Raw genomic sequence first — 20,862 nt, 5'->3', positions numbered from 1 at the left:
GATGTCCTAACCCATTTGTTAAATAATCCATCTCTACCTCATTGACTGAAGTGGAACTTTGGGTCTATTTAAGACTGCTCTTTTTCCCCTTAGCTATCTCACTATTCTTTTTTTTTTTGGTACTGGGGATCAAACTCAGGTCCTTCGCTTGCTGAGCTAAATCCCCGGCCCTATCTCACTATTCTTTTATAAATACAAAATAGATTGCATTTCTTATTTTATATTACATTTCCATATTCATTAGATCTAGTTCCTCCCCATGACTCTGCCTTACTTATTTTGATCTGTTTATTTTTTCTAAGAAAAATTTGTTGCTGTTTATTAAATTTTAAAAAATTCTTCTGTTATCTGTAAATTAGTTTAGGGAGATAACTACCAGCCTTAAGTCAGCCACAGCTTTTTTGTCATGTACCATGTTGAAAAAAAGGTTAACCAGTTTTATTCTGCCTTTTCCTTTGGTGATCATGGGAAGTTCCTGGTGCAAGTTATTTATAGATTAAAGAAAAAATTATTTTTAAAAATCAGTGATTTACTGAGGGGTGGCATTTGTCTTTTCTCCTTTGCTGTTTAGAACCTATGGTCTGGCCTACTCTGTCTCACCCCTCCTTACTATTCCTGGTGCAGGGCATTTATAAGCCAAGACTCCCGGTTCATCCTTTTATTTAACAAGCACTGTGACTGTCTGTTGGGTGCAGACATTGTTCTGGGTGCTTAGACGCGCTAATGATGAAAACAGTTTATTTAAGTTTGTTCCTTATAACTTTTTGAAATTGAGATTTCAATTCCTAGGGGTTAAATAGCTAGTATCAGTGATACTAAAAACCTGTATCTTCTGTTGCCAAATCTAGTTCTGTTGTTTTTCCAGCATATCACTCCTAGTTCAAGAAATGTACATATGTAGCTTATATAAGACAAAATTTTTGGTAAATAAGTTCTAACATTCAAATCAGTTCTAACATACATAAATGAGATTGGACTGACCCATCCACATGGCACAAAAGTTGTAAACTTCTTTCATTCCTTGATTTTGTGAACATATTGAATGTTGTATTTAACTCTGTGATCATATAATAGTCACACACACACAGCCATTTTTCTTAAAAGCCTCCAGTGCCTGACATGAATAAAATTGCAACTGTTTATTATAGCCTTTATAATTTGGACTCCATCTACCTTGCTTTTCTGTCTTGTAGCTCATCCCTTCATATCCTGGTCCCACTTTCTAATGTATTTGCCTCTTGCTTTTCTTCCTTTAATTCTTCCCACTTGCCTGTTTCACAGTTGTCTTTTTTGTGCTATTTCTTGCCCCTGCACTGTTCTTGAACTATGCATGTCTGCTGTGCTGTGGACCAAGCTCATAGGCATTGTGTTGGGTAACTGCCTCCCTCCCACTTTGGATACTTACTTTCCCCTCTTGCCCCTTACCTCTCTGTCCCTTCTTTTTGTTCATCTTGATTTCATTGCTTTTGATGTTAGTGAATGTTTTCCCTCTTGTTTTATTCTCATCTTAGTTATTTTTATTTTAAGCTGTAATTTTTTTTGGATTATTTAAGATTTAATTTTCAAAAAACATTTCCCTCTTTGAGCTTTCAGTATGAAAAGACAGTTTTGCTACAGAAATGAGAAAAACTAAGTATATGTTTTTTTAAGAAGGATGCCCTCCATCATAAATAAGGGTTCTATTTAAATATTTTATAAAAGGTCGCAGATCAGAATTGTAATCAAAGGGAATCATTGTCATACCAATAATAGTACCAGTGTGCTATTCCAAAAAGCACAAAAGGACATTAATGAACTGAATTCTAGTCACATTTCTTTTTCTTTCTTTTTTTTTTTTTTTTGGTACCAGGGATCGAACTCGGGTCCTTGCGCTTGTGCAGCAGGCAACGAAACCACTGAGCTAAATCCCCGGCCCTTCTAGTCACATTTCTACCTTACTTTGTATTTCCATTTTTAATTACCATCATTTTGATGGTTGATTGGACAAATACTTTGGATATGTTTTGTGTAATGCACATTACTTTTAGTAGATATTTTGATATTTTTAATAACACCATTATCTTGATTTGCAGTAAGTTGTCCTCTTTGAATGAAGAATATACTAAAAATAAAGGCGAGTATGAAGAAGCCCAGGATGCCATTGTTAAAGAAATTGTCAATATATCTTCAGGTAAACTTAATAGAACCTATATATTAAATGTTCTGAGTATGACCTGCTTTTTACTAATAGAAAAAGCATCAGGATATATATATATAAAGAGTGTTTTGTTTTGCGGTGTGAATTTTTTTTTTTTTAAGTCATTGTCTGTGGGTTCTTGCTGTAGGTTATAGAAATAAGCATCGGTAAAAAGCAAACATAAATTATTCCCAAGGCTGAGCTATTTTGGGTTCTGGATGCTGTTTTGTAGGTTCTCAGAGTCCATTTTGGGTCTACCATTTGAAATCATTGTAATTTAAAGGAACAGCATGACTGCATTATGGTATTGCTTTTAGAATGGGAGAAATGTATCTTTAGCACAGGACAGTGGCAGTATGGTGAGCTAAAAAATAAGGCTCCCACCCTGTGTATATTCACTTTAACCTTTATTTTCCTTTTCAGAAATGACCAGGTGATTAAGGTTAGTGTTGCTAGTCAGGGGACAAATGACATTATGTACTTCTTGATGTTGCTGTTAATGTACCACATGATGTGAAATGCTAACGGCTGTCCAGACTCTCAATTAAGGTGCTTTTTTAGAAGAGTTAGAATCCTGTCCTTGATAAGTTGAAATTGTTAGTTTCCAACTACAGTACTTAGAAGGGCGGGGGATGTAATGTAGCTCAGTAGTAGAACACTGTATAGCATACGCAGTCTTGGGTTTGATCCCCAGCACTACAAAATAAAAATAATTATAATAAGCACTCGATTAATGTTTAATTAAGTACTAGAAGTTCCTGGTTGATACATGATACAGTTAGTGTGAAGTCTTTTCATTTTTATTTTTAATTTTTTGGTACTGGCAGTCAAACTCAGGACCTTGCACTTGTGAGGCAGGCGGCGGAACCACTGGGCTAAATCTCCAGCCCTAGTCTTTTCCTTTTTAAAAAAATCTGTTAGGTAAAAAAGGAATACATTTTAAAAATACAGTGAAACAAGAAGAGAACCTTGTACTTGGCCATTCAAAAGGTAATTTTTATTGTCAAAACATTTTATCATTTTTATGAGGAACAGAGGAGGCAAAAATGAATCAAATTTCCTTCCATCTGATTAAACTCATCATGGTACTTTCCTAAAATAAAGCACTTCTCCTTTGAACGTCCGGTGAAGCATTTGACATGATTGATGTTCATGTTCTGTTACACCAGCTCCTAAAATAACATTTAGAATCTATTCTAAAAATTTTGGCCATTGTTACTGTCTTCACATGGTTTGTCTAGCCCGTGTCCAGGGACTTTGTAATGTGTGTAATAGCTTTTAGTTTTAATGCTGTACCAGAATAAAATGTTTTAAATGCCAATTAGAGATCTAATTTTATGCTGAAATTTCTCAACATTTGGTACTGATTAAAAAAAAATAAAGCTCAGCTAACAATCTTACAGTTTGTACATGCAGAAGCCTTGACAGTCTCATTACAGCTTGCTACTAAGTGCTTGCACATTTCTTGTGATGATGATGAAGTGCTATCCAGTTTTCAGATTCTTAAAATTGAGGAAAAGTGTGTCAGAAATTGATGGTGTGCTGTCTTATTCAATTTTGTAAGAGAAGACATCACAGTCTAGTTTTTGAAAAGTGTTTACATTGGGGAAGAATATAGTAAAACATTTTACCCCCATGTTAAATTTTAGATTAGATTTTTCCCCCCCCTTTGGTACCGGGGATCTAACTTGGGACCTTGCGCTTGAGAGGCAGGCGGCAAAACCACTGAGCTAAATCCCCAGCCCTAAATTTTAGATATTTTTTTCAAGTTTCATTCTAGCAACTTCCCAGTGAGGAAGCTAAGTTTATTCTTAAAGCTTATATGTGTTTTTTATTATTTGATATTCCTGTGTACACTTTCTGTTTTTATTTTTATACAGGCTACGTAGAACCAATGCAGTCACTGAATGATGTGTTAGCTCAGCTAGATGCTGTTGTCAGCTTTGCTCATGTGTCAAACGGAGCACCTGTTCCATATGTACGACCAGTCATTTTGGAGAAAGGTCAAGGAAGAATCATATTGAAAGCATCCAGGCATGCTTGTGTCGAAGTTCAAGATGAAATTGCATTTATTCCTAATGATGTGCACTTTGAAAAAGACAAACAGATGTTTCACATCATTACTGGTAAAAAAACTAGTTTATGAGCTTTTGGAGGAGTAACATATAACTTCATTATGTTAGATTAGAAATATGTTTCAAGCAGATAAAAAAAATTTCAGTCCTGGATACTAGAAAAAGAACATGTTATTCTATTTTGTAATATATTCACATTTGAAATAGAGGGAAGATTTGGGAGGGGGTTATAAAGCTTATGAGAATATTGTATTCATGTGAAACATCTGTACTAAGCATGTGTAAAAATGTACCTCACCTCATTCACATAGATTACCTGTGAGCCAGTCCTTTCAATATTGAGGTCACTGAAGGACAGGCAGGATCTGGCTTCAGAAGAATTTCAGCTTAGGGTAGCATTTCTTTTCAGACATGGCACTGTATTCATGTGAAACTCAAAACAATTTTGCATGTAGACATAGTATGTGATAGCTAAGGTGTTTTGAGGATTCTTAATGTCATTCTAGGAGAAAAGGGAAGTAGGAGTCTTAGGACAGATGTATTTGGGAAATAGTTATGATTGTATTCTGTTTCCCCAAATTAGTTTTTATGTTGTTTATTTGATTTGACCCTAAAAAATAAATTACACATTTGCCAAGGTAAGTGTCAAGTCTTAGGACTTTAGTGTGGACTATTAGATAATTTGAAGAATTTGACCATATCAGTCCATTCATTAGTAATTGGGATTACTAACGAGTAAGAATGTTGACTAAGGAATCAGGTAGGCCTGCACTACTTTTCTGGAAGTCATTAAGTTAACCTCCAGGTACTCACAAGGTGGAGACCAAAATTTTGAGTAAAATATTTTTTTCTGGCTTAGGCTGATGAAAGGCCCATGTACAGGTTTCTCTACTTTAGCAGGGCAAATATGGGCAGTGACTTTATTCATGTCTTTTGGTAGCCTGTGGTTCTACTTCTCTTTAGCCATATTGGTGTGACTTAGGTAATTAATCATCAATGTACAATTTAGCACTAGCAGTCCACTTATTACGTAGCAGAAATAAAATGACCTTGCTTTTTGATATATTTGCTTTATAGGCCCCAATATGGGAGGTAAATCAACATATATTCGCCAAACTGGGGTGATAGTACTTATGGCCCAAATTGGCTGTTTTGTGCCGTGCGAGTCAGCGGAAGTGTCCATTGTGGATTGCATCTTGGCTCGGGTGGGGGCTGGTGACAGTCAGTTGAAAGGAGTCTCCACATTCATGGCTGAGATGCTGGAAACTGCTTCCATCCTCAGGTAAGTACATGTTCCAGTCCCTTGAAAATGGAAGTGTCCCATCTCGTGAAAAGTACGTTTGAAAATTCATCCATGAAACATCTGTTCTGTTTAGCTCAGTTTAATAATTGTTTCCCTGTGAACTTTAAATATTTTAAAGGGTCAGTAGATCTGTAGTCCGAACTATTTTGGAGGTTAAAGCAGGAGAATCTCTTAAGCCCAGGAGCTCAAGATGAGCCTGATCAACATAGAGAAACCCTATCTCAAAAAGCAGGGAGGTACTGGGGATATTGAAGCATGCCTGTAATCCCAGATACTTGGGAGACTGAGGAAGGAAGATTGCAAGTTCAAGGCCAGCTTGAGCAACTTAACAAGACCCCATCTTAAATTTTTTAGAAGAGTGTGAGGGACCAAGGATATACTTCAGTGGTAGAGCACTTGCCTGGCATGCATGAGACCCTGGGTTCAGTTCCCAGTACATCAGAGTGGGTGATGGGGGTGGATATAGGTGATAGCTATACACGTTTTCACAGGGTGGGAATGGGGTCCTGGGGATTGGACCCAGGGCCTGGTGGTATAGGTAAGCACTTTACCACTGAGTTAAATCCCCAGTCCAAATACTGTGATTTTTTTTTTTTTTTTTTTTGGTACCAGGGATCGAACTCTGGTCCTTGTGCTTGTGAGGCAAGCGGCAGAACCACTGAGCTAATTCCTGGCCCAATACTGTGATTTTTAAAGTTGTGTCCTTAAGGCTCCTGGTAATAGCCCACCTTATAAATCTCACTTTATAATTTTGCTTCCACTGTTCACACTCAGTAATAGATTGGATTGAACTCGGGTTCTTGTGCTTGCAGGTAGGCGGCAGAATCCCCGGCCCCTGGTCCTTTTTTTAGAAATTTATTTTTAAAATTTTATTAGTACATGTTTGCAGTACATAATGATTACATTCATCTTAGAGAGTTGGTACATGGAGTTCATATATCTTAATTATTTTTCCTTCTTTCCCCTTCCTCCACCCAACTCTCCCCCCATCAGTTGGTCCCCTTTGCATCTGCAAATGATTTATCTCCCTGTTTCCTATTATCTCTTTTATTTTGCTCTTTAAACTGTGTATGCTTTGGGTTTCTCATATAAGAGAAACCAGGTGGTATTTGAGCTCCTGTGTCTGATTTACTTTATTTGACTAATTTGATTGGTGTGGAATGAATGATGGTTGCTTTATTTGGTTCCTACTAGTTTGATTGGTAACTTAAAAAAATACTTACTCAGCATTTGTTTCCTCATCCATCAGTTGTTTTTCATGTCCATCCCCATTTCCTTGTGGAAGTTTTACTGACTTTGTTGAATTTTCTTATAAATAAAGGTAATTAATCTGTTATGTTTGTTGTGTGTCTTTCCCAACATATGTCTTAATTTTATTATTTCCCTTACCACATTTATGTCATGGACAATTGTCATGTAATTACATGTTTCAGGTCTGCAACCAAAGATTCTTTAATAATCATAGATGAACTGGGAAGAGGAACCTCTACCTATGATGGATTTGGTTTAGCATGGGCTATATCAGATTACATTGCAACAAGGATTGGTGCTTTCTGCATGTTTGCAACCCATTTTCATGAACTTACTGCACTGGCCAATCAGATACCAACTGTTAATAATCTACATGTCACAGCACTGACCACTGATGAGACCTTAACTATGCTGTATCAGGTGAAGAAAGGTGAGTCTGTACCACTCATGGGCAGTAATTTCAGAATGTGACAGTGGTAGGGGCCGGGGATTTAGCTCAGTGGTTCCACCGCCTGCCTCACAAGCACAAGGTCCCGAGTTCAATCCCCGGTACCAAAAACCAAAACAAAACAGAATGTGACAGTGGGAAACTTACCGCACTTGAAATCATCACTGATTGCCTTAAATCATTGTATAGAACACATGTGCCCTTGACTTTCCAGTCTGAGCCCAGGAACACTGTACCTTACCTATATTTCTATGTCTTGTGATAGGACCATTCATTCTGAAGCAGTAACAGAAACAATCACCAATTCACATATCTCCATGGCAGTATGTTTGTTGTCAGATTAGCTACTAGGTAATAATTAATATGCTTTGAAGTTCCAGAGCCCTAGGTGTTATTATTTAATACAATGTATTGTAATTGATTTTATTTTTAAGGTTATGTTATAGAAACAGCTCAGTTGCACATAGTCCTTGGTTCTTTGTTCTTTGTTATTTATGCTTCAGTGGGAATCCTTTTTAGTTACAATATTTGATATTATTGCTGTTATGGAATACATGTTCTTGTAGTGGATTTAAATCATGTGTTTTTGTATATGATAGAAGTGGCTTCAGAATATCTTTAAAAGACCAGATGTAGTATGGAGAGGATAGAGATATGTTTGTTCCTCACTGTGGATGTATATAAGATATTTGCTTCTACTTATTTTTGTTTACTTCTCTTAATGTACAAAATGGCCAGCTCTAGAGTGCATGGGATAAATAATTACGTCAAATTTTTTTTTTACAGGGCGGAGGATACAGCTCCAATGGTAGAACACTTGCCTAGTATGTGCGAAGCCCGGTGTTCCCCATCACCATGAAATAATAATAATTTTTTTTTTTTTTTTTTTTTGGTACCGGGGATCAAACTCAGGTCCTTGCACTTGAGCAGCAGGCGGCAAAACTACTGAGCTAAATCCCCGGCCCCAATAATTATAATTATTGTTGTTGTTATTATTTTACATCTGATGCATCCGAAGCTCAATAACTTTGCAACCATCACTTTTATTAAATACCTGGAAAGACTATCTTCTCTCTCCCCTGTACCAGGAATTGAACTCAGGACCTTGCACTTGCCAGGCAGGTGCAGTGCCACTGAGCTGCATTCCTGGCCCCTGGAAAGACTGTCTTAACTCAGTTTTTTTCCAAATGAGAATGAAGATAAGCTACCTAGTATATAAGTTTACTACTTATTTGAGTCAAAACTTTTATTTTATTTTATTTTTAAATTTTATTTTCAGGGCCGAGGATTTTGCTCAGTGGTTCCAGCACCTGCCTTGTAAGCACAAGGTCCCAAGTTTGATCCCTGATACCCCCCCTAAAAAAATTTTTTTAATTTTCAGTTGTTTGCCTTAGTTCAGAATCGGAGTGAGATTACATAAGAATGGTAAACAACTTTTCCAAGAAAAATCTTGTTAATTCTTTAGTGAGTCCATCCAGCCGATTTTCTTGAGTGACCATCTCTGGATAATGGTGTGGGTAGATCCAGAGGCCATACCACTTACTAGTTACAAGTCAGTATATCTTGAATTAAATGCTACTTTTAATTAGTGGGGTTTTTTTGTATGTTTTCCCTTTTTTTCCTCCCTCCTTAGTACTCCCTCATGAAATAAGAAAAACTGCAGAGAGATAGTGCTTTAAGATACTAGGCTTTGCTTCTGCTCTTAATTTTTTTCAAGGATAAAGTACAGCACTGTGTACCAAATCAAATCACTTTTCATTGGCAGCTTAATTAAAATTCTTTTATCTAAGTTACTCTGAAACATTTAACTAATGTATTTGAAATAATTGAAAGTTAAGTTTCATAATTACAAGAAAGCATAAATCCATCTATACAAATTGCTGTTTCTCTTTACCTTATCCCCTTGCACATTTCCCAAATTTCTTGTAGGTGTCTGTGATCAGAGTTTTGGGATTCATGTTGCAGAGCTTGCTAATTTCCCTCGGCATGTGATAGAGTCTGCCAGACAGAAAGCCCTGGAACTTGAGGAGTTCCAGAGTATTGGTGCCTCACAACCTCGTGATGACATGGAACCAGTAGCAAAGAAGTACTGTCTGGAAAGAGAGGTTTGTCTGTTTGTTTTTGTGATTATTTAATATCTTTGTGTTATTATATAAACCGGGTCACCAAGATGAGGAGGTTTTCTTTCCCCTATGTGATTCTAGTGCATGATGCGAACCATTTAGAGACCGAGTGCCCAACTGCAACCCAAAACCCACTTGTTTATGGCAAAGTGGCAACACTGCAATTAAGCCTGAATACTGAGGTTTTAGTTTAGAAAAACAACTCCAAATCAATGTCTTTTGTCTTAAAAGAAAAGCATAATAACACACATGCTGTAGGTTCGCCACCACTGTTCTAGTGTGTACATTTTGATTTGTTTTGGGGTTTTTTTGGTTTTGGTTTTGGTTTTGGTTTTTTGGTTGAGACAGGGTCTCACTTTATAGTTCAGGCTGCCCTTGAACTCAGTATGTCCCCTAGGATGACCTCCAACTCTTGGCAATCCTGCCTCAGCCTTGGGAGGGCTGTCATGTTTACTTTTTGATCATTCTCTTTGGTTTCACTTATATTTGGATGATCAAGAATTCATTGTTGATCCCCAGTACCAAAACAAAAGAAAAGAATTCATTGCCAGGGATTTAGCTCAGTGGTGCCATGCCTGCCTCTCAAGCACAAGGTCCTGTGTTTGATCCCCGGTACTAAAAAAAAGTCTGGACAGACTCGATAAAGTTTTAAAAAAAAGAATTCATTTGTGCTCTTCCTGTAAGCGACCAGAGGTAACCTATGAAAATGGTTTGCTGCTCTTGACCCAGAAAACCCCAGAAAATCATGCAAATCAAGAGGCTCGAATCTTCATGTTCACTTTAAGAACACCTGTGAAACTGCCCAGGTCATCAAGGGTATGCATATCCAAAAGGCCACCAAGTATCTGAGGGATGTCACATTCAAGAAGCGATGTGTGCCATTCCGGTGTTACAATGGTGGAGTTGGTAGTCATGCCCAGGCCAAACAGTGGGGCTGGACACGGTCAGTAGCCCAGAAAGAGTGCTGATATTTGCCGCACCTGCTTAAAAATGCAGTGATGCTGAACTTAAAGGTTTAGATGTAGATCCTTATTGAACATATGCAGGTGAACAAAGCACCCAAGATGCACTGCTGTACTTAGAGAGTTCATGGTCGGATTAACCCTTACATGAGCTCCCCCCTGCCACAGTGAGATGATCCTTACTGAAAAGGAACAAATGGTCCCTAAACCAGAGGCAGAAGTTGCACAGAAGAAAAAGATATCCCAGAAGAAACTGAAGAAATAAAAACTTAGGGTACAGAAATAAATTAGGCATAAAATAAATGCAAATGAAAGTTAAAAAACAAAATTCATCCCTGAAGCCAGGCATGGTGGCACATGCCTGTAATCCCAGCACTTGGGAGGCTGAGGCAAGAGGAATGATGAGAGTTTGAGGACAGTCTGGACTACATAGCAAGACCTAGTCTCAGAAAACCAAGAAAACCAAAATAAATAAATAACAACCAATCATTCAAAGGAGCTATATATATCCAGTTAAATTATATATGTACTTAGGTAAGATGATAAAAAATGAAAAGACATAGTTCATAATTCCTGCTCTCCACTTGTTTAGAATGTAGTTGAGATAAGAATAATGAATATGTCTTAGAGTGTAACACGCTGCGCGGCAAATGTTTATTAAAGAAAGTTGTGGACAGGATATTTCTTCTCATGGGAGAAGTGAATCTTACATTGAGCCTTCTGTGAGTAATAGGTCAAATTTAGATATTCACGCAAAAAGGTATAACATCTGAGTAACTTGGGTTTTTTAAAAATTTAAAGGTTTGCTCTTTAGTAATAAAAATAAGAGAATCTTAATGCACTGCCTGGTCATAGCAGCATTTACTGTGGTATGTTCTGACAACTTTTTACTTGTCATATTTTTAAGTTTTACCCAGTGAATTTTGTTTTCTTACTTGAAGGACAGATGATGTGTGGTTTTCATAGGTAAGGTACAGGTTTATGTGTTCTAGCTGACAAGCAGGAGAAATTCATCCTAACTTGCCATCCTGAATTCAAGATGATTTTTGTGTCAGCACTTTAATGTATTAGACCCATAGCTCCTGATGATCTGGGATGAGGCAGGGTCTTTTGTGTAATCCCTGGTTTCCAATTAGAACAGAGGCTATGTACTTTTGATTTTTTTTTTTAATATTAATTAGAATATATTTTGAAAAGTTTTGAAGCTGAAGGAGACAAATACATAACTATTGATGATTAGCCTAGATTTTAATATTTATTTGGGGGAAATAAATATTGCCTTTTTTTTTTTTGGTACCGGGGATTGAACTCGGGACCTGTGCTTGCAAGGCAGGCGCCGGAACCACTGAGCTAAATCCCCAGCCCAATATTGCTTTTTAATAAAGAAGTATTCTTCATTTTATCAACTGGATATCTACCTTTTATCTTTAAGATATTTATTACCAGTTAGTTCCCTTGTGTGAAAAGCAGTCTATTTAATTCTGCTTCACATGCAGTAATAGACATTGACATGGCTCTTACTCTTTGCTAGGAACTATTCCAAACAATTTACACATTAACTCTTTAATTCTCACAACAAATTGGTGAGGTTAGTTATACTAATATCCCCATTTTGTACATGAGGAATTAGAGTTAAGGAATTTGCCTGAGAGTCACATAGCAAATAATAACCATGTTCTTTGGGACAACAGTAACTGGGTAGCAAAATAAAAACAGAACCATCTTGTGTGGTGGTGTTGTGTGGTGTGTGTGTGAGACACAGACAGAATTTCAGGTGTTGTTTGTGTCTTACAATATTTTTTGAAAACCTTGAGTTTTTTACTCAAGATTGTTTATATATCAATTATAAAAGCAGAGGAACTTGAGAACCTGTAAAATTTCAATTCCATTGTCATGAGCAACCAGAAATAAATTTATACATGTCTTTTTAATGATTTTCTGTGAAGAAATTCATAACAACTGAGGGCTTTGCTGTGTGTTCTAGACTCTGCACACTTACACAGATTTTCTCTAAATACTGAATAGCATGTTCAGATTGAAATTTAATTCAATTCATTGCTATCTGATGTGACTTTTAGTGACTGTTGGGATGTTGACATGTTTTTCAGCAAGGTGAAAAAATCATTCAGGAGTTTCTATCCAAGGTGAAGCAAGTGCCCTTTACTGAAATGTCAGAAGAAAACATCACAGAAAAGTTAAAACAGCTGAAAGCTGAGGTGATGGCAAAGAATAACAGTTTTGTGAATGAAATCATTTCACGAATAAAGGTTACTACGTGAGAAAACTCCAGTGGATTGAAGATAATATTGATAAGCTATCTGTTATGCTTTTGTATTGTTTTATATTAACCCTTTTTCCATAGTGTTGACTACCAATGTCCATGGGGTATCAACTGAAATATTTAGTAATACTTTATCTGAGTACATTTTCAAAGGTCTTCGAAAATGGAGAGTGTAACTGATGACCATTTAAATGGACATGGGCAATAGGCAGTACGCTCAGTTTTATAAATAAAGCTCATATAGTTTGTGGAATTTGAGATGTGTTGTATTTCTTTGCAATATAACTTCTATCCACATTTATTCCAATAAATAAGTACCCAGAGATCTTGTCAAAATAAAAGATCTTTCATTTGTTGACAGGAGCCAAGTTGGCTATGTATTTATTAGCCAAGGAATTTTATTAACCCAGAGTCCTACTGTGTTCTTCTACCTCACCTGCCATCTCCCACCCCTAATCTGTGGTAAGACTTAGAAATCTTGATTTTAACAAAAGACTTTTAGATTGGGAACACTGATGTAGTCTACCAACCTTATTTTATAGGAAAGAGAAAAAGTTGAAAAGTTAGTGGCTGGATTTGCAGAATAATATGGAGAGAAAAGACAGTGTTGTGCAATGGGATAGTGGGTCATCCATATGGGAACTGCTGAAATTGGACCCCTGCTCCATCTCATACATAAAAATTAACCCCAGTGAAGTTTAAATCAAATATATAAGACAAAGCTATCAAGCTTTTAGTGTTTATAGTTCTATAGAGATAATATAGAAAAAATATTTGTATGTCTTTGGCTTCAGGAAGAATTCCTTGAGACAACAACATCCTAAGCTGGGTGTGGTGGCGCATGCTTGCATCACACCTACTTGGAAGGCTGAGGCAGGAGTTTCGTAAGTTTGAGGCCAGCTAGGCAATTTAAAGAGGCCCTGTCTCAAAAAATAAAAAGGGATGGGGATGAAGTTCGGTGGTATAGTGCTTGCCTAGCATGGATTGTGTATCAGTCAGTGCTTACTAGAGAGACAGACTTAATGCAAGTTATACTAATATATATGAATTTATAAGATTGGCTTACAGTGGCCGCCCACAGAGTCAGGTTTGGAAGAATACAAAAGGTCTGCCTGCATGCATCCTAGAGATCGAAAGGATCCAGTCAAAGGTGAAGGGTCTGCACTGGAAGGCTGAAGATGACGTCCAAGGTGAAGGCAAAGACTGGAGCTCCTCCAAAGAAACAGAAGTGAGCTTTCATTCTTCCTTTCCCTTTTATACCATTTTGGCGACAATCCTCCCTAAGGTGGGTCTTCCACACCCAGAACTGCTGAGTCAATTGAATTGGGCATTTCTTACTCCAGTTGACACAATCAGTTAACTATCACAGGTTAAATCTCCAGCACTCCTCCCAAAAATCATTTATAAAGTTTATTTTGGTTTTTTTTTGGTACCAGGGATCGAATTCGAATTCGGGTCCTTGCACTTGGCCAGCAGGCAGCAAAACCACTGACCTAAATCCCCGCCCCTCATCTATAAAGTTTAATACACTTAGCTATATTGAAATAAAAAACTTCTTTCATTAAAAGGCACCATAGGGCCAGGGATTTAGCTCAGTGATTCCGGTGCCTGCCTCATAAGTGCAAGGTCCAGAGTTCGATCCCCAGTACAAATAAATAAACAAACAAATAAATAAATAAATGGCACCCCGGGAAAAAAAAGGGACCACAGTGTAAAAAGACAATATCCACCGTGGGAGAACATACTAGCATCACATAAAATATTGAAGGACTTATACCCAGAATAAAGAACTATAAAATCACTAAGAAAAGGGTCATTTAAGAGTCCATACAGCTTAACAACAAAGACAACCAATTAAAAACTGGGCAAAATGTTTGTTTTTCCAAGAAGATATACAAATGGCCAGTAAGCACATAAAAAGATGCAGGTCAAGGAAATGTAAGATATATATGAAAATAATATTGATAATACATCAAACTAACTGTAATTAGGATAGTTAAAAAGTCAGATAAATATTGGCAAGGATCTGGAGAAATTGAAAGTTTGAGTGTGGTGGCACATGCCTATAATCTCAACACTTGAGAAGCTGAGCCAGGAGGATCACCGTGAGTTCGAGACCAGCCTGAACTACATAGCAAGAACCTGTCTCAGGGCTGGGGATGTAGCTCAGTGGCACCATACCTGCCTGGCAAACACAAGGTCCTGACTTCAATCTTCAGTACCGCAAAAAAAAAAAAAACCCTAAAAAAACCTGTCTCAAACCCCTAAAAACATGCAGCTTTGGAAGACAGTCTGGCATGTTCTCAGTTACTGTAAGGCTCAGCAGTTCTTCCTTGTGTATTTGTAAGAGAAATAATTATATCCACACAAAAACATACACAAATGTTTATAACAAGTAGCCAAAGGTGGAAACAACTCTGGAGTCCACCAGTGGGAGAAAAATGTATATCCATGTAATGCATATTATTTGGCATAAGGAGAATGAAGTAGTGATACATGGTAATGCTAGGGATTGCAAGCTTTAATCCCAGCACTGAGTGGCTGAGGTAGGAGAATTGTAAATTTGACCCCAGCTTGGGCAATTTAGCAACTTAGCCAAACCCTGTCTCAAAAAAAAAGTAAAACTTGGAGACATTGTGCTAGTAAAAAATCAGTCATGAGTCTACACGTGACTTGATTCCATTTGTATAACATTTTATAATGCAGCTATAGAAATAGTAAGCAGTGGTTTTTAGGGCTGGGATAGTGGTAGCCAAAGAGTAGTGTTTATGAGATGAAAGTCCTAAAATTAGTGTTAGTTGTGCTGATCTGTGAATATACCAAAGCTTGTTGAATTCTACATGGTAGATGAGTAATCATGGTATAGTGGTATAGTGGACCCTCAAGTTATGACCAGCCTGACATACGAACAATTTGGGTTCATGGAAGATTCATTTGCCTCTTGGTATCTATAGAATTTACCCAGGTAAACATCCAGATCTCAGCTATCTTGACTTAGTTACAACCACCCCTTGGGAACCAATGGAGTTCATAAGTCAAGGGTCCACTGTATATGAATCATATCAAGGCCATTTTGGAAAGTTTCAGACACTTCACCAAAGAAAAAGTAAGTAGGGGCCGGGGATTTACCTTTGTGGTTCTGCCACCTGCCTTGCAAGTGCAAGGTCCCGAGTTCCATCCCTGGTACCAAAAAAAACATGAGAAGGTCTTCGGTTATCAGACAGAAAAATAAAAACCATGCCCCAGGCCACTCCAACCCATCGATAACTCCCTCTGCCATTGATAAGCATTATAAGTAACAGCACCACATGCAAATGAACTTGAGTTCAGATGATGGTAGAATAATTGTGAAGTATTTTCCAGCAAATGTCACAAGTCTAATTCAACCCATGTGTCAGGGAGTTTTAGCCACAGTAAAAAGATACTACTGAGCAGGACTTCAGAAGTATATAGATGAAGGAATTGAGCCAAATATGTTTTGGAAGAACTTAGTGTTGGATGCAATTTATGAGGTATCCAGGGCTTGGAACATGATAAAAGCAAGTACCATAACCAAAGCATGGAGAAAATGTTTCCCTGCCAATGGGAGAAAATTCAGTTATAAACACTGGTGAAGGAGCCATTTTAGCCGCTAACTTAGCAACAGCTTTACAGAACACAGAAGACTGTGAACACGTTGACATTGAGAATATTGATCAGTGGTTTGACTCTCAGAGTAACGACTCAGGCTGTCAGGTGCTGACCGACAGTGAAGGTGCTGAGGACCATGCCACAGCTGCTGAGCAGAAGCCTTCCAGTAAGACTAGAAAAGCAGAACTGAACCCTGAGAAGCATATTAGCCATAAAGCTCCACTTGAATGGACTGAAAATTTACTGAGTTATCTAGAACAACAAGATGACATGCATCTGTCTGACAAATTGGTATTACGGAGGCTTCAGACCATAATAAGAAAACAAAAGATCCAAAATAACAAAAATCATTCATAGTGCTCTCAAGTATTTCAGTGTGTTTTCATCTTTGTGACTGTTTATCTGCAGTGAAACTTAACCTTGTTTGTAGTGCTGTGGGTTCTAAGGCCCAATACATTTTATAAATGATTTTAGTACCAGATAACATTTTGGGTCACCTAAATCACAGCTCTTTAACGTTGATGCTGATAACAGCATTATCATGTAACTTGTCTGTCTCTTGTTTTTAATCTGTATCATACTAACTAGATTATAAGGTACCTAAAGCCAGGGATCTCTGTTTTGTGCCTGAATTTCCGTGTGTCTAATAAAAGTCCATGCACATTATAGACACTCAATAAATTTTACTTAAATTGAAAAAAAAAAACAGCACCAGCTGTTGGAGAGGATGTAGACTAACTGCAAGTATATGCTTTGTAAGATTGGGACCATCTTCCTGGGACAATCCAGCACTTCAAATCCTGGGCGCATGCTCCAGAGATGCTTATGCGCACTGTACATACACCAGAGTGTTCATAATACCCTAGCAGTGAAAAAGAACTGCTGCTACACAAAATGACACCAATGGAATTCTGAAATGTTAAGCAGAAGAAATTGCACCAGAAGGATACAGTTTTGCCTCATTCATAGGGAGTTTAAAATAGGTGATGTTCATAGGGAGTGGCAACTGAAAAAACCAAGGGTGTGTACATCAGGGGAGTGGTTGTTGAGGGCAGGGACACAGATGGGGAGAGGACAGATTAGGATCTCTAGAGGGCTTCTGGATTCTCTTTGACCTTACTAGTGATTTTGCAGGGCTTTCCTTCCCTCCCATCCTTCCTTCCTTCCTTCATTCCATCCTTCCCATTCTCCACCCCACCCCCCCAGTACTGGAATTTGAACCCAGGGCTTTTGCATTGAGCTACCCCCCAACCCCATGCCTTTTTTAAAATTTTGAGATAGGTTCTCAGTAAGTTGCCCAGGCAGGAATTGAACTTATGATCCTCTTGCTTCAGCCTCCTAGAGCACTGGGATTGCCGGCTTGCATGTGCTTTCCTGACAGTTACGGTTAGGCTGTACAGTTTTGTTTTACACATAAAGGCTGGTGTGAGACAAATAGGAATTTAAGTCTAATGAGCCCTTTAAAATACTCAGTTTTTACTCTGTTTTCTTCATCATCGATAATTTAGAGTGAGTTATATTAGGGGTTTTTTTCAAACCAAAAGCTTGGAAAGAAGGCAGACTTACAGAAAAAAATTTTTAAATGTGGATATCTTTATTGGTTTGCAAATTTCTTTAGTCACAGTGGAAAAATTTTACATAACTTAAGAAAGCAGTTTTCAAATTCCAATGAAACATTGCATCCCTTGGCTGTGAAAGAGTGTTTTAAGATTGCTGCACAAAAGCATGTTTAAAATGGAAATCAGCTGGTGGTCTCAGTTGATGTGGCTATAAGAAATAGGGCGAGCCATGTTGATTCCAAGAAAATGTGTTGTCTATGAAGCTCTGAAAATCAGGCTACTTTCATTTCTCTAAAAGAGGCTTAGTGTTTAGTTCTAAGGCGTTTTGGAAAAATGAAGAAACACATGACAGCTCTACTTAGGATGTTTCAAATTTAGGCTGTGCTTATTACACGAATGTGCTAATGAAACAACCCAGGCCTTCATTTAGAGTCCCCTTCCTTTTGGAATGGTGCATGTAAAGCAAAATTCAAACTAATTTCTGACCCACCAAAGACATTTACATTTTAAAATTTTAGGCTGCCTGGCAAGAGCAAGATCCTGGGTTTGATCCCTGGTACACCCCCCCCCCCCAATTAATAGTAACGTGCTTTGGTTGTTTGTCCCCACTCAAACATGAACCTGGGTAATGCCAGAATAAAGCTGAATATGTGAATATCTAAGATTTGGAACCCAACCATACTGTTAATCATAAGATTTCCTGGCCACATAACCACTTTTTGGAGAAAGTACTTGGTTTTTGCATTTAAAAAAATAAATCCATCCAAGACGCAACTGTTTTGTAACGAGTTTTCTCCCCCATAAAATACTGTCTTGTGCTTTGAAGTTGTAACAAAGTAGGTAAAGGAAATATGCTTTAGGGTGTATTTTTAAGAGTCTTGGGCTCTACCTATTTAGCTGTCAAGGTGACTAGGATAGATATATTTAAGGAATAATTTGTTCCCATAAAATCTCAGTGTTCCACATACTAAGCACATCCTGTTAGACTTCTTGAGTATTAAATATATCCTTGGTCTTTCTGTATTTAGCTTTTTTGGGGGAAGTATGTTTTTACCCTCAGCATATGGTATGAGCTGCTGATTCAGTATTGAATGGCTCTTTAAGCTTGTTTTACATTCTGTTGATTAAAATGATGCAAAGAATAGTCAGGAAAAGCCAGGCCCTAGTCTGAAATAAATTAAACATTGTTAATTAGCTTATGGGGAAGAACAAATGAGTAAAGAATTTTCATATCCAAAAGCAATCATACTGCCCTTGTGGATTCCAAGTGTTTGGGTTAAGGAGATGGAGTGTGGCTGGCAAAGATGATGAAAATGCCCACAGTGATTCACATATTTTTAGACTAAAACTGGAAATGCAGCCCAACTTAAAATAAGTTTTCTCTCTGCTGTTGTCCCCATCCATGCCCACCTCACATTCCTTAGCAGACAGAACTACTGCTTTCTCCCAGTGCTCGGGAGAACTCCTCACTGCACCTGGCCACAGGCTGTGAACACTCTGCCAGGTGCTGGCACAAGGCGGAGGCAGTGAGCCTGTGTGGTCAGTGAGCCCTTGGAGCTGTGATGGGGGCCTCTACTCTCTCAGAGGAGGGAAATGAGAAGCGTTTGCTCTGCATTTGCCCCAGCATTTTCTGCCACCTCCCTGCAAAAACCATGCTTAGCTACCCAGGTGACTAGGGCAGGTGTATTTAAAGGGTAACTTGTTCCCCTTCAAAACTCAGTGTTGCACATACTAAACACATTCTGTTAGAGTACTGATTACATCTTCAGACAACATTCAGAATTTGATCAAACTCAACTGGGCATGGTGGCGCTCACCTGTAATCCCAGTGCTCTGGGAGCCTAAGGCAGGAGGATCACAAGTTTGAGCCCAGGAGTCACGCGGAACGCGCCGAATCATCCCGCTGCAGACAGGTCTGCAGACGCCGTAGCAAGGTCGCGAGTCGCGGGGAATGCGCTGAATCAGCCCGCGACCCTGCAGCAATCCACTGGACACACCCCCACCCCCACGCTCCTCTGTACAGCCACCTGGTTCCACGCTACAAAGGCACAGAGGACACCGGACCACCGACCACTGTACTGGGTAAGTTGGAGTCATCTTCACCTCCCATCAGGACCAGAACTATCTTCAGGGTAAGGGCAGCTGGAACCTGCAATACAACTCTGCAGAGTTCAATCCTACAGGAGGACAGGGAGCTTTGGGACTTGCAGCCAGAAATCTCCCTGAATCTCATGGGTCTGCGACTAGCTTGCTGAGACTCAGTGACCTATATCTGCACACTGCAACCCATGTTGTCTATTGTGACAGCAGGGACATACCCTGAAAGAGGCCATTCATCTTCATGGTTATTTTTTATTCCCAAAATTAGTTTTATTATTTTGGGTTTTTTTCTCTTTTCTTTGCTCCTCTTATCTTTAATATTTCCCCTACTCTTTGCAAATATTTGTTTTTCTCTTCTTTTTTTTCTTCTTTCTTTTCTCTTTCCTTTCTCTCTCTCTTACACTCACTCTCTTGCTCTCCCACATTGTTCATCTTCCCTTTTTGTCCCTGTTTTGGTCCTCATTCGGAGTCCTTCTTTATTTTCCTATTATTCTCTTTTTCCTTCTCACCTGTGTCCTCTGGCTTCACTGCTAACCTTCCCCTATCTTTCTTCCCATCTATCCCTCCCTCCCCAACCCCTTCTAACTCCCCATCCCAAAAGGTAAAGTTGTTATAGTGAAGAGTTTATTCACTTTATGTTGGGTTGGTCCTCGATCTTGATTTAATTCACACAGCTAAAGGTGATAGATTAATAACTACCACAAAATGTCATTTTCAAAGATGTACTTGAAGCAATGGTGTTGCTGATTAAATCACTTGGGCTAAGGTGTTGGTATTGATCTAGTCAGTGAACCTTCCTAGTATAAGGAAAATGAGATAGCCTTAGAGTCATTAGAGACTGAAAACTTAAAGACCAGCTATATCTGGAAGACACCTCTGAGAAGCAATCATTCCATAAAGGTTCTAATTACAAGCAACAAAGATACCTACAATAAGCAATTTCAAACTGTCAAC

At 38.3% G+C, this 20,862-nt stretch overlaps 1 protein-coding gene and 1 long non-coding RNA gene across 3 annotated transcripts in view; one reads left to right on the top strand and one right to left on the bottom strand.

The window, feature by feature from the left end:
* Msh2 (mutS homolog 2) overlaps positions 1-12,870 on the top strand; it is an 80,676-nt gene extending 67,806 nt beyond the window's left edge. For both annotated transcript variants that reach the window (XM_004839408.3, XM_087216419.1), the window contains 6 exons: positions 2,073-2,170; positions 4,057-4,302; positions 5,329-5,533; positions 6,988-7,235; positions 9,183-9,358; positions 12,447-12,870. In XM_004839408.3, coding sequence (XP_004839465.1) covers positions 2,073-2,170; positions 4,057-4,302; positions 5,329-5,533; positions 6,988-7,235; positions 9,183-9,358; positions 12,447-12,617 — 1,144 coding nt within the window. In that variant the 3' untranslated portion in view covers positions 12,618-12,870. The remainder of the gene's footprint in view (positions 1-2,072; positions 2,171-4,056; positions 4,303-5,328; positions 5,534-6,987; positions 7,236-9,182; positions 9,359-12,446) is intronic.
* On the bottom strand, positions 4,055-17,435 carry LOC147826981 (uncharacterized). Its single transcript, XR_015453123.1, has 2 exons — positions 15,749-17,435; positions 4,055-13,831 (listed from the first exon to the last, which is right to left on the bottom strand). It is a non-coding gene; the product is annotated as an uncharacterized LOC147826981 (long non-coding RNA).
* Between the last annotated feature and the right edge of the window lie 3,427 nt (positions 17,436-20,862).

This window comes from Heterocephalus glaber, unplaced genomic scaffold (assembly GCF_053883595.1).
Source record: "Heterocephalus glaber isolate CG9 unplaced genomic scaffold, H.glaber_assembly_v1.0 deba00001457, whole genome shotgun sequence".
Lineage (NCBI taxonomy): Eukaryota > Metazoa > Chordata > Mammalia > Rodentia > Bathyergidae > Heterocephalus > Heterocephalus glaber.
This window is presented reverse-complemented; position numbering and strand designations above follow the sequence as displayed.